General features: G+C 28.7%; 2 protein-coding genes across 2 annotated transcripts; both read right to left on the bottom strand.

Moving 5' to 3' along the window:
- Positions 1 to 3,539: 3,539 nt before the first annotated feature.
- LOC141533819 (uncharacterized) lies at positions 3,540 to 6,116 on the bottom strand. The gene is made up of 4 exons (XM_074252902.1): positions 6,053 to 6,116; positions 5,785 to 5,970; positions 4,814 to 4,999; positions 3,540 to 3,904 (listed from the first exon to the last, which is right to left on the bottom strand). The coding sequence occupies exons 2-4, from the start codon at positions 5,959 to 5,961 to the stop codon at positions 3,851 to 3,853; spliced, it is 417 nt and encodes a 138-aa protein (XP_074109003.1). The 5' UTR covers positions 5,962 to 5,970; positions 6,053 to 6,116; the 3' UTR covers positions 3,540 to 3,850.
- A 1,273-nt stretch (positions 6,117 to 7,389) lies between these two features.
- Positions 7,390 to 11,890, bottom strand: LOC141533894 (uncharacterized). The gene is made up of 5 exons (XM_074252987.1): positions 11,782 to 11,890; positions 11,243 to 11,436; positions 10,244 to 10,406; positions 8,872 to 10,155; positions 7,390 to 8,802 (listed from the first exon to the last, which is right to left on the bottom strand). Exons 1-5 carry the CDS (start codon positions 11,888 to 11,890, stop codon positions 8,411 to 8,413), a joined length of 2,142 nt encoding a protein of 713 aa, XP_074109088.1. The 3' UTR covers positions 7,390 to 8,410.
- Between the last annotated feature and the right edge of the window lie 238 nt (positions 11,891 to 12,128).

The raw sequence follows: 12,128 nt of genomic DNA, 5'->3' as shown, positions 1-12,128 counted from the left end.
ACATTTAGGTTTATCAGGTAATCCAAATCAAAAAATGATAAAATCGTATAGGGTTTGTTCCAATTCATTTTCTCCATTCACAAACTGTTTTAAAACAGTATTTGCAAATAAATTAGATCTTTTTTATAATTTCCTATATGTATTTCACCCAATGAAAAGTAATATTGCTAATAAAAATCTATGATAATGTATAAGCAATGTTATAATAATTTTTGAACGTAATAATTCATCTTAGCGTTATATTAAAATTTACCAGATAAATCAAATTGAAAAATGATCAAATGACATGAGGGTTTGATCAACAATAATTGATAATAAATTTAATATTTTTAAAATATCATACGTATCATATATATCCCTATTGAAAAACTCCAATAAGATCCCATCAAAAACGACAAAAGTCACTTAGAAAACAATAAAATTTATGGGTTTCTAAGTGGCTTTTGTCGCTTTTGATGGGATCCTATTGGAAATTTTAATCAAGGATATCAGGAATATAATATATTGGCAATAATTGTACTTTGTTATATTACTTGACAAAATTTATTTATTATTTTATTTATTACTTAAAAATTAAAGATAGAAAAAAAAGTTTAGTTATCAGCGGCGTCTTCATTGCTACTAGTTTCACTCTCAGAATCAGTACTTTCTTCACTAGAACTACTATTGTCACTGGAGCTAGAAACTTTTTTTTTCTGGATCCTGGCTTTACTCTTTTTCTTTTTCCATCAGCCTTTTTCTCAATTTCATTAGCCTCTTCTTTTTCAGTTTCTATAACACACAAATATTTATATACTGTGAATGAAATTTGATGCCATAAAATGTTTAGATCTAATTTTCATCGAGACAACTAGGATTAAATATTGTTTATGAATGTTCATGTAATTAAGTTAATGGTATCTCAATATCAATATACAAATATCATCATTGATAACTTTAAATTATTCTTACTTTTAAGTGGTATTTTTTTGGTCTTTCTAGATCTGAAATTTTTCCCCGAATATATTCCACGTAGTCGTCAATCTTCTCATTGATATGTTTTTCTGACAATTGCCTGTGTTCCTTTAGATAATCTCTGTAAATACCTGTAAAAAAATTTAATTACCCTCAACAAAATTAATTTTTTAACTAAAAATAAAATTAATTTACCTCTAACAGCAAGCATTTTGATGGGATCTAGTTTTGGTTTGGCAGGTCCTTTGGTTCTGTTGCTTCTTTCACCTGTTATACTACTGGTCTTTAATACGTCTCGAGTAAATATATTTACTGCTATATTTTTTAGAAAGATAGCATCAGTCCCAGCTGCAGCTTTTGCATTATTATAATCTTGAACAGTAATCCAGACATTTTGACCACAATGAATCTAAAAATATTTCGATTACAGCAATTAATAAAAAGTATAAGAGACAAGCGGTTAATTGCAAGCTGTACTTTCATATATGGCTCTTAACCGTAAGATGGACGGTGGTGGTTATTACTCGATAGGTCTTATTAGGTAACTGAATAGTAGTTACGGACAGTGTCTCGGATACCTTAACTGGTAGAGTCCCGGTCTGAGCTGTCTGAATTATTTTTTCAGTTACCGAAAAATTCCTACTGAGTAAAGGTCCTCCCCTTCGCCTTTATCCTTTATATCCCTAATTCCCAAATTTGTCTTTAATGACAAATTTAACTATCATATATGGCTCTAGTACTCTAGTGATTAGATCTTTTCTCTTGAATTTATTGTTAAATCAGATGTTTAATAGAGCATTTTTCCGACTTGGATCAATTAATTTTTTTTGCGCATTTTTATTTTCATCGCAGCATATATTTTCATATATCGAGTAATTGAAAAATAATTAATAAAAGTAAATAAACACTCCAAGTTAACACTTGAAAAAGATTTCTATAGAATATTTAATCGCTAATCATTTATCAAATTATAGGACTCTTTTAAAGTTTGATAAGTAAACTTGAGATAGCTTTTCATGCAATCGACAAAAAAAAATTGAAAAACAAGTATTTTTTAGGATACTTTTCATTAGAGTAAACGCAGCGATTCAATTTTTTCTACAGCAACAATAAAATAATTAGATTCAAATTTTTTAGTTTAAATAAAAATTTACCATTTCGGTGTCTGTCCGTATAAAACCAACTGGCGGAGGCACTTCTATATTTTCGAAATCTATTGCTTGAACTGCTGTCGGTACTGTTGCGCGTGTACCTGAAAATAATCATAGATATGAATTAATCCATATCAGTTCTAAATAAAGTATGCATTATTGTCGATCGCAAAATGTAAATTGATTCATGTTACATGAAATGTCGATTTTTCCTTTTAAATCGTATTAGTTATGTTGGCTAACAAGTGATATTTAGAGATTCAATGATGGTGCGAAGGTATTATTAAGAAAAATTATATAAGCTAGTATATATTACGTGTATTTTAACTTGAAGAAAGTACGAACTATTTCGATGTATTACTTGCAGAAATAATCTCAAAAAAATAACGAAAATAAAATCTATGACAGTTTACGAATATTGGTCTTTGTTATTTTAGTTTTATTACTTATATCAAATTGTACTTATATCAAATAATATTACTTTGAATCTGCTGCCAATTTGACAAAATTGTCTGCAAAGCTGCGGTGACTACTTGCTGAAAAGCCTCATGACTTTTTTTAATGTCATTTATTTCCTGTCTTACTTCGTTCATAACGCCATTTTCCGATTCATTTCTTTGATTTTTGATTTTACTCTTCTGTAACACAGTAAAGTATGTTATATTAAAGCGAAATAAATTATTAATATTTGAAAAACTGATTCATTTGATTTTAATAGTTTTATTACTTTAATTACGCACCTTCGAACTTTTGCTACGTTTCGGCTTTTTGTCTGAAAGCTTACTTTTCTTCTTCTTCTTCAAAGACTGTTGCGGAATTGTCGACCATCAACTCGTGATCGAAAACTCCCGCAATTTTTCAACTACCAGAGGGCAGCCTCCGAGGCGCCTCTGTGGGCTACGGCATTCAACACAGTCAAAACCATGCTTTGACTGTTACTTGTATTCCACGTGATCCCGACAAGTGCGGCATCACAACGTGTAATAAGTGTTAAAATCAACGGGTGTGAATTACCTAAAATCTAAACGGCTCATCAGCATTCATCAAGGATCCCAATTGTCATCCGCTGTAATAATTACAGGTATTGTCATAATCAACCTTGATTATTATATCAATCTGTGCCATCAGCACATACTATAACCTATCTTCTTGTTGGCGGGACTTGGCCTCACCAAGCCCGCCGAATATACAGACAAACACATTCGAGGTCACATGCATTCAACACATTCATGCATTCAAATAGTAATAACAGAGTAATTCTTGAATAATCACTTTAACTATTTTCTAATCACTACAAGTTACTTGGACTCGGCTTAGGTGATGACTCACCAAGGCCGACATTCCAATTCGGCTTATACTAATTCATAATTATAATTATAATTGTATTTTCTACTAAGGTTTTTTAAAAAAAAGAAAAAGTGCCAGATCTTGCGCTCAACCAATTGTCGTGCTCATGTTAATTTAACTTAACGCAATTGTTTAAAAATAACTACAATTCTGTAATATTGTCTACGCTCAAATAATTAACAGTGTTTATTACTGATGCCGTTAGTTAATTAAATGTAATACATAGAATACCGACTGTGATCAAAATGCTCAATTAAGTTCATGAAGTCATGTGTTCAACTCTGTACTGTGATAATTATTTTATTAAATGACAATATTCCTTAACTGGTGAATTTAGTTCTTTATCACCCTATCCCGGCAAATTAAAGAATAAATTCTGTAATTTAAGTTGGTTTATTTTACAAAGACTCATTCACAGGCTGATCGAAAGAACGAAAAGGTTCACAGGAAATCTGTAAGTAATATGATAAATAGAAAATTCGAAAGAAACACACTGGCTTTTACATAAATAAAATGATAAAATAACTATATTATTCGTTTTGTTAGAATTCATTTGTTATACATTCTTTGAATGACAGGTAACAATTTATTAGCGTTTGATTATTTAAGCTTAATATTTTATAATAAATTATTTAATTAAATAGAGTTCTAAAATTCACAGTTTGATTTCTATTAGTTATGAGAAAGCTTCAAATTTTCATAACTGATGGAACAGTTAAAAACTGAAAAATTAATGATGTGATTTCCAATTAACAGCTTCATTAGTTATATTGTATTTTCGCATACTAAAGGGGAAAAATATCACAAAAAAGCCGGCAACAATTTTTACCATTTTTTTGAGTAGCTAGTAAGACGGTAAAAATTCAAATTTTTATTTAATTATTATAAAAATTTTTATATTTTATTGAAGTTCGTTTCATATTTTTCACATTTGCAAGATACAAAAGAAGATAAGCACTCGAAAGAATCATAAAATATTTCGAATATTTTATAGTTACTACACTGAAAAAAATTTACTTGATTCAAGAGAAAATTCTTGAACCAAGAATATAATTTTGAAGAGGGTAATTGTCTTGAATTGTCTTGAAGAGGGTAATTGAAGACAAAAATTCTTTAATCAAGTAAAATTTCCTTAAATCAAAAATTTTTCTACTCAAATCAAGAATATTCAGTTCTTCAAAATTATATACTTGGTTCAAAAACATTTTTTTTTCTGTGTACTTATGTACGATATCCACTTATTTTTTATCGATAAAATATGAAGCTTAATATATTCTCTACACTTAAAAAATATTAATTTTTATTAAAAGTTATTACGTTATTATCATATTATCATGATAAATTAATCATTGTATACATACGTCATCTTGCTCAGCGGCACTTTCTTCCAAGACAGTTTTTGTTGATCCACTTTCGAGAGAAGTATTGTTGGCATTCAGGGTAGTTGCGGTCGAGTCTTTAATCAAGTTAATGTGCTCAAGAAATTCGGGAGTTTCAGCAATTTCTGATACCGTTGGATCAACTTCTTGAGATCCACTTATTTTTGTCTGAAAATATGTTAAGATAAAATTTGAAAATTTGCATTAAGCAGAAATAATGCAAATTCTATCAAATATTGATAAAATTTTTCATCCTTTTTATTTCGACAGGCCAACATTATTATTTTTAATTTATTTCCTAATTCTCGTCAACTTAGAGGCGTTTTTAAACTCAAAAATTTGATTAATAAGAATCAATTTTTTTTTAAGAAAAAAAGTCTTATGTTGAGCAAATTGAAGGACATTTCAAAGTTCGACTAACAACTCGTAAAGTTGTGAAAATGAATGGAATGGAAAAATTTCATAGAATTTAAAGCTTAATAAAGAATTTTTTATTAAAATCGCAATTTGAGTAATGTAAATGAAAAAGTAATGTAAATTAAAACTTATTACAAGTGCTTTTTCGGAAAAACTTCACATAAATTTATGTATGTATACTAATTTCAGTGACGTTTTCAGGGTTTTCAGTATTCTATAAATACATACATAAATAAATTTTTGAACTTATGGTATTTCTTAAATCCACATGCCAGATTTACTTGAGAAGTAACAAAATCTGTAAAAAGTTGCGCGTTAAAGATAATTTTAATAGTTACATTTCTATGAAATTCACAAGACAAAAACCGCTACGGTTTAATGAATGTCACTAATACTTTCAAAATTTTTATAGTGCAATATCAACATATTGTTAACCTAAATCATAACAATTTCTAAGATTTTAGCATAATTTTTTAGATAGAGATAAGTGTTCCGCTCACGGATATTTCAATTTAAAATAATTTTTATCATATTACTTGAGATAGTTGGTCATTGTCATGTTCCTCTGAAATAATTTCTTTTTGTTTATTTCCCTCGACTATATCTCGATTTGGAAGTCCATCTGGAAGAATATCATGTGCGTCGCTTTTTGTTACTGTAATAGATTTATCGTCTTTCTTAACTTGTAATTTTACTGATCCTGTTGATTTCATAGATCCATTCTAGAAATATTTATAGATTGATATTAGATACTTTAAACATTTTCGAAATTGTCTGATATGAGCTATTTTTAATTATACTGACATTTTGCACCTGTCTACTGCCACCATCATGACTTAAATAGCTTGTTGTTTTTTCTATGATAGAGTTTCTCTGTTTTTAGAATCTGCCGATTTCTGAAAAAGAAAAAAATATATATCTATACAGTCACTCACTTCGATAAATACTTTATTATAATTTTCACTGATAAATCAATTTTTATACTACGTATGAGAAAAGGACATAAAAATTTTTTTCCCGCATCTGCAATAGATAACTTTTTACTGTAATAAATTTACTCTATTTCAGTTAGCAGTTTACTCTAAATCAGTGAGCATCGTTTAAGAGCTAATCTTAGAAATTTTGTATTTTTGCCTTCAATTATATTCGTTTTAAATTATTTAATTCTGATCTTTGAATGTATTTAATTATTATTATTAAAAATAAATAATATTATAATTTACAATTTAGTTTTAAATTTTTACCTTCATCCCTTTAGATTTTTTGTCTTTACGATTTTTACGAGATTTTTGTTGGGCATAGTTTCCATCAATGATTCCGGATCACGCTTTCTTTTCTGTAAAATAGTATGAATTATCGCCGACTATTTGAACGGAATTTAGATATTGTAAACAAAATTTTTACATATACAATAAAAACAAAAAAACACTTCATAGATGTAAGATGCAAAATAAATTTTATAAGCAAGAATATTCAAATTTTGATCTCATAATAAATAACAAAAGCGAAATTTTTAATTTATATAGAAAAATGAAACAATCTACAGTAAAATGGATGCAACTGACTTTGACTTCCTTCGACTTTTTTTCAATCTTCATTGAAAGTAGGTCCAATTTTTCTGGATGTAGTGTTTTTGGAGGAGTAGTCACTTCTTTCAGAACATTTTCATAATCTTTACTATGATTTAATATGAATTTTGAATTTTCTTTATCATTATTGTCATGAACTTTGGTTGCCAAATTGTCATGAACTTCTGTCCCATTACTAATAGCCTATTAGTATTAAAATATTCAAATTTTGTTTATTCAATAAAATATGATTTAATATACACAGTTTAATTTTGAAAAACTTTTTAGACATACTTTCTAATTAAGCAATATTAACAATGAAAGTAAAATTACAGTAATAGTCAATGCTATAAAGTAAGTTACAGATAGTGAGTTCATAGAAATTTATAAGTTATAGTGCTCTGCTTTAACATTACTTAAATATTTATTTGTTATTAATTGGTTCAACCATTTCTGTTATTATAATAAACTAGTTTTTGTGCGAAAAATGTAATGAGATAATGTATGAATTTTCAGAATTTTTAGCATAATTTTAATAGAGAAAATGACTAATAATACATGAAAAAAGATTACTATAACACATAATATTAACATAATACAATGAATAATTATGTCCCCAAATTTTTAGGGAAGAAGCAAATGTAATCATTTTCACCAGTTGAAAAAAAAATAACTTTTGTTCGTATACTTTGAATACTGGCGATCAAAATTTCTTGTCTTATGCTTCTTACTTGTAAGATATGAGATAATTGAACATTTTATTGGAAAGCTGTTTGAACAGTTAATATTTGATTGCCATAAAGATAACACGTATTATTTAAAGAGAAAAAACCATTAATCCGAATAAATTTTTTTGTATCTAACTGAACTACAGTATCGTTTGTTTTTGTAGGACGTGTATAAGCTGTGCTGCGAATTAAGCACCATTTTATTATAAATACATCGATCATAAACTTTAGTTGAATGAGTATTGTCAAAATATTGGTGCATCAATAGAATCAATTGATCGTCTGGTGATTTCTCAGTGCCAATCAGTAAAGCATGATCATCACTTCGTGTACAGTTCTTCAGTTTTCGTGGCTTAAACAGATCCTTACAATAATTACGGCATTTCACAGATTCAGTATTATAGTCAATGTTGCATCTAATATTTTTCTCTTTCAATATAGAATTAACTATTTGATATGAGACACCACTACCTCCTGTTATGTAACGTTTAATAAGAAAAATCATGCTTTCAAAAGGAAAAGCAGAACTTGACCACAATGGTCCACTTTGCCTAACTGATTCTACAACATGCAACAATGAGTGTAAGTTAAATGTCATCGAGTTAACATCGTAAATTAGTTGACAATCACGTATAAACTGAAGTAAATTTATTTCACATAGTAAAAGATCTTCTTCACTTATATTGTCTGTCATCAACGTATATATACTTGAAACTAATAGGAGGTACGACTGAAAACATTTTTCATCGAGAATACCCGCTAGACACGGTACACTATCAAATAATAGCCACGATTCCCATTCTGAAGCTTTCCATTTTGCTGTTTGATCTACTGTTCTCACAAGTCTATGAATTTCTTGAGGTCTTTTAATGTGTAATTGACGAGCCATGATCTTTTTTTCGTTGTTGAGGATTTAAATAATATGGAGTTCCTGGTTTAGTCCACAATGCCCATAAATGTCGGGATACACCTAATAAAATGCCGTGCATGTAATCTAAAGGAAAACCCCACACGCAGTCGAAATGTTTCAATTCTAGCATTGCACAATTACCTTTGACGCCGTTTATTGACTTTCCCAATTTTTCTACTTGTTCTACATCTTTAATATGACTTTGATTTGTTCGCAATAATGGATCTTGTTGAGTGATAGGGTATCTCATAGCAGAACTATCGTAAACTCCAGTCGCATAACACCAACTACAACCTAAATATCCGTTGAACTGGAAACGGTTTTGGATAACTGGTCTAGCAACCGAATCTACGCATAATAAAAGACAGAAAAATTTTAAATTTCTTATTCGATCCTCATTATCAGTTATATTTATACCAGCTTCCATTATATTATTTGCTTTTTCAAGAAATTTTGACATGTAAGTTTGCATAAATTCGGGAGATGGCTCAGCCGATGTAATGTATAAACCACCAAGAAGAACGTTACGAAACCGCAATGTTGGTGATAATTCATTTATATGAAGTTGTATTGGCCACATACTTCGTTTGGAGCTTTTTGTAAGTGGTGCGCCATCTGTGTTGACGTTGTAAGTCAATGCGCCTGGTGAAAGTTTTTGTACAGCTTTATACAGTTGGCTGTCATATATATCATTTATAACTCCATCATTTCGCGGTTGTCTCAATTTTTCCATTGTATTTAATAAATCATTTTTTACTTCCGTATCTCTGAATAATAATTTCAATTGATATTTCAAATCAATAATGATAAATTGATTTTTACTCGCCGATGATAGTTTATACTTTGCTTTACAGTCAGAACATTGAACTTTTATTTTTTTGTCCTTATCCGATAATTTCCTTGTATGTAAAATGCGTTGACATTTTTCTGTCTGGCAATAAAAATTTGATTGAATTTTCTTTCTTGGAGGATTATATGCTTTCGACCGTGAATAATGGGAAGCATTCCAAGATTCAAATGCTGAACCAGCTAAAACTTTTATTAAATTAATTAAGTCATCTTGGTCATTTCTTGTCAAATGTTTAGATACTGAAAATGCCGTAACCATTAGCAATACATCTGAGACAGTACTACTTGACTGTGGAAACATGATTGTAGAACCATTCATTTTATCACAGTTAAAACGAAATGAGTCATCGGTCGATGAATTGTCCGAATCCGACTCGGTAGTTTGCTCATATTCTGAATCTTGCTCTGAATCTACTTCACTTTCACTATCAGAAGTTTCTTCATTATCTGAGTCACTGTCGCTATCAGAAGTTACTTCACTATCTGAGTCGCTGTCGCTATCAGAATACGGCTTATCATTTGAGAAGTTACTTTCGGAACTTAGTTTATCATATAAAGTATTGCCGTTTTCTAAATATCTTGATGATACGTCACATTGATTGTGAGTAGATTGTTGTTGATGAGGATCCGAACAATCTATCTGAGTTTCCTTAGAAATACAATGCGAGTCTACTAAGCTAGTACTGAAGTCCATGGTGGAATTTTCTTCCATAGGGTGTTGGTGTTGTTCTAATGACACTACAGAAGTAGAGCTAATGGATGACTGAAGCAATTTTGTCGTATTAGAAACTAATGGCTCAGTTATTGGAAAATCTGTATTATTAGCATCAAATATGTTTTGAGGACTGTTTTCTATAAATTGATCAAAGAGAACTTAGGTTTTGCCATTTCAAAAAAATAATGAATATAGATTTTTTTCCAGAATGCATGTATACGTTACCTCCTGAGAATAAATTTTTTTCATACAGCTGTTTTATTTTATTTTTATGTCGAGATCGAGTTGCTCTACTAACTTGATAAGGATTATAATCTTTAAATAAATATTGTTTATTTATCCGTCGGCTCTTTTGCTGTTTCATCTCTATCGATAATGAAGAATCGAACTGCATTTATAAAGATTGATTAAATGTGAAATCTTGAATAATTATGCTTAAAAATTAGAGATAGTAAGAAAACGGTAATTTTCAAAAGTAGCTTTACTATCGGCGATGGGTTAATTCAGAAGTTAAAAAATTAAAAATACATTTTTAATTTTACTGATTCATACGATACTATTGAAATAAATTGAATCGCTAAACTGTAGTTCAAAGTATCAATTTATGAGCATATTACCAATATAATAATAATATATTATTTTCTCAAAATATAATAGTCCAAGACTAATTATAACTAATGATGATACATACATAATAAACGAAAAACAAGTATAAAAAAATCATTTCAATAACTGATCTCTTTTACTAATCTATTTTGTAAAAAATAAAAATTAAAAACCGCGTAAAAGACACCTAAAAATCAAATGAAAGAAAAGAAGAAATAAGAACAAGTTCGTAAGAGTTATTTTATCAAATACGTTACTTTTAATTCCAAAAATAACATTAGATTTCAATGCTAAGATATGACTAATTTTTTTTTTTTTAAATACTATAGTAATGAATAGAAAAATTTTTTCAATTGAAAGATTTGAATTTCAAATCTACAATGTGACAAGTTTTTTAGTGTTGATATTATCGAAAACTGATTATTGATTCCTTGTTATTGGGGATTGAAGCACGCTAATGTAGTGCATGATTAAAATTTATAGTTTTATAGTTCCAATTTAAATGACAGTTTTTTATGATAGACAATTCCAATAGCTAGGTTTATTTAATAATTTTCATTAAAGATTTATGAAAATCTAAGAATTAATTTAAAATAATAATGCCTTAAAAAAACTTACCGCCAATTTAGCCTTCAACTGTTCTAATTGTTGGTTGACAACAGGATTTATGTCAACATTTGAAGTTGTTTTATTTTTCGCACTGCTTTCATCAATTTCAGTGTCACTTAATTCAGTGGCTGTTTCTTGATTTTGAGGAGGTGGAACTGTGATTCTTTTTGATTTTATTTGTTTTTCGAGTACATCAATTGTATCTGAAAAATAATAAATATTATAAGCACATCCATCACATTACACGATAGAAAATATAATACATTATGCCAAATTATAAAGATAACAGTGGTAATAAGAACCACATTATAAAATATTTTAATTTCTTTGAGTGGATAATAGTGTAAAATACTGTTATGCATTCGTACAGACAAATTAACTAAGTTTGAAAAACAAAAACCTTTGAAACTTTACATTTATACAGTTATTAAAATCATTTGGTTTCATTTATATTAAAATTAGGACAAATTTTGTTTATAATTTTAAAGTGTTCAATACATTTTCTTAAGAGTTTAAAAGGGACACATTAAATTCAATAGAATACGTACCTTCAACGAATAGCAGCAAAGCTTTTTTTGGTGGTTGATTTTCATATAAGATATAGTGTTGTTTGTTTCTATTTACAGGTAGCTTTACTTGATCATAATTTTTACCCATGTAAATGGTATAGTATCATATTTGTCTTCATCTACTAACTTGATGTAAGCAAACATGGTGATTATCCGTAGGTCACTAGAATATAATAAATAGATTCAGTTAAGTACATAGTACATACTTTTCTAAAATCAGAGCATGCATACTAAATTGAATATCTATATTTAACAAATTTATTCTAATCCAACATCAAACAAATATGTAAAGTAAGAAGATACTAGTTTTGTTAACAGTGTATGTC

The sequence above is a fragment of the Cotesia typhae genome, unplaced genomic scaffold (assembly GCF_013202065.1).
Source record: "Cotesia typhae breed Kobodo isofemale line unplaced genomic scaffold, CoteBio_Ctyphae scaffold_121, whole genome shotgun sequence".
Classification (NCBI taxonomy): domain Eukaryota; kingdom Metazoa; phylum Arthropoda; class Insecta; order Hymenoptera; family Braconidae; genus Cotesia; species Cotesia typhae.
This window is presented reverse-complemented; position numbering and strand designations above follow the sequence as displayed.

What these genes read in the sequence shown, in the direction of transcription:
- LOC141533819 (XM_074252902.1), bottom strand. Translation starts at nt 5,961, where the DNA reads ATGAAATCAACAGGATCAGTAAAATTACAAGTTAAGAAAGACGATAAA. An exon ending in ACAATGACCAACTATCTCAA is followed by an intron (nt 5,000 to 5,784) that starts GTAATATGATAA and finishes ACATATTTTCAG; the next exon opens with ACAAAAATAAGTGGATCTCA. An exon ending in GTGCCGCTGAGCAAGATGAC is followed by an intron (nt 3,905 to 4,813) that starts GTATGTATACAA and finishes TATTACTTACAG; the next exon opens with ATTTCCTGTGAACCTTTTCG.
- LOC141533894 (XM_074252987.1), bottom strand. Translation starts at nt 11,890, where the DNA reads ATGGGTAAAAATTATGATCAAGTAAAGCTACCTGTAAATAGAAACAAA. An exon ending in AGTTGAAGGCTAAATTGGCG is followed by an intron (nt 10,407 to 11,242) that starts GTAAGTTTTTTT and finishes TTATAAATGCAG; the next exon opens with TTCGATTCTTCATTATCGAT. An exon ending in AAATAATATAATGGAAGCTG is followed by an intron (nt 8,803 to 8,871) that starts GTATAAATATAA and finishes TATTATGCGTAG; the next exon opens with ATTCGGTTGCTAGACCAGTT.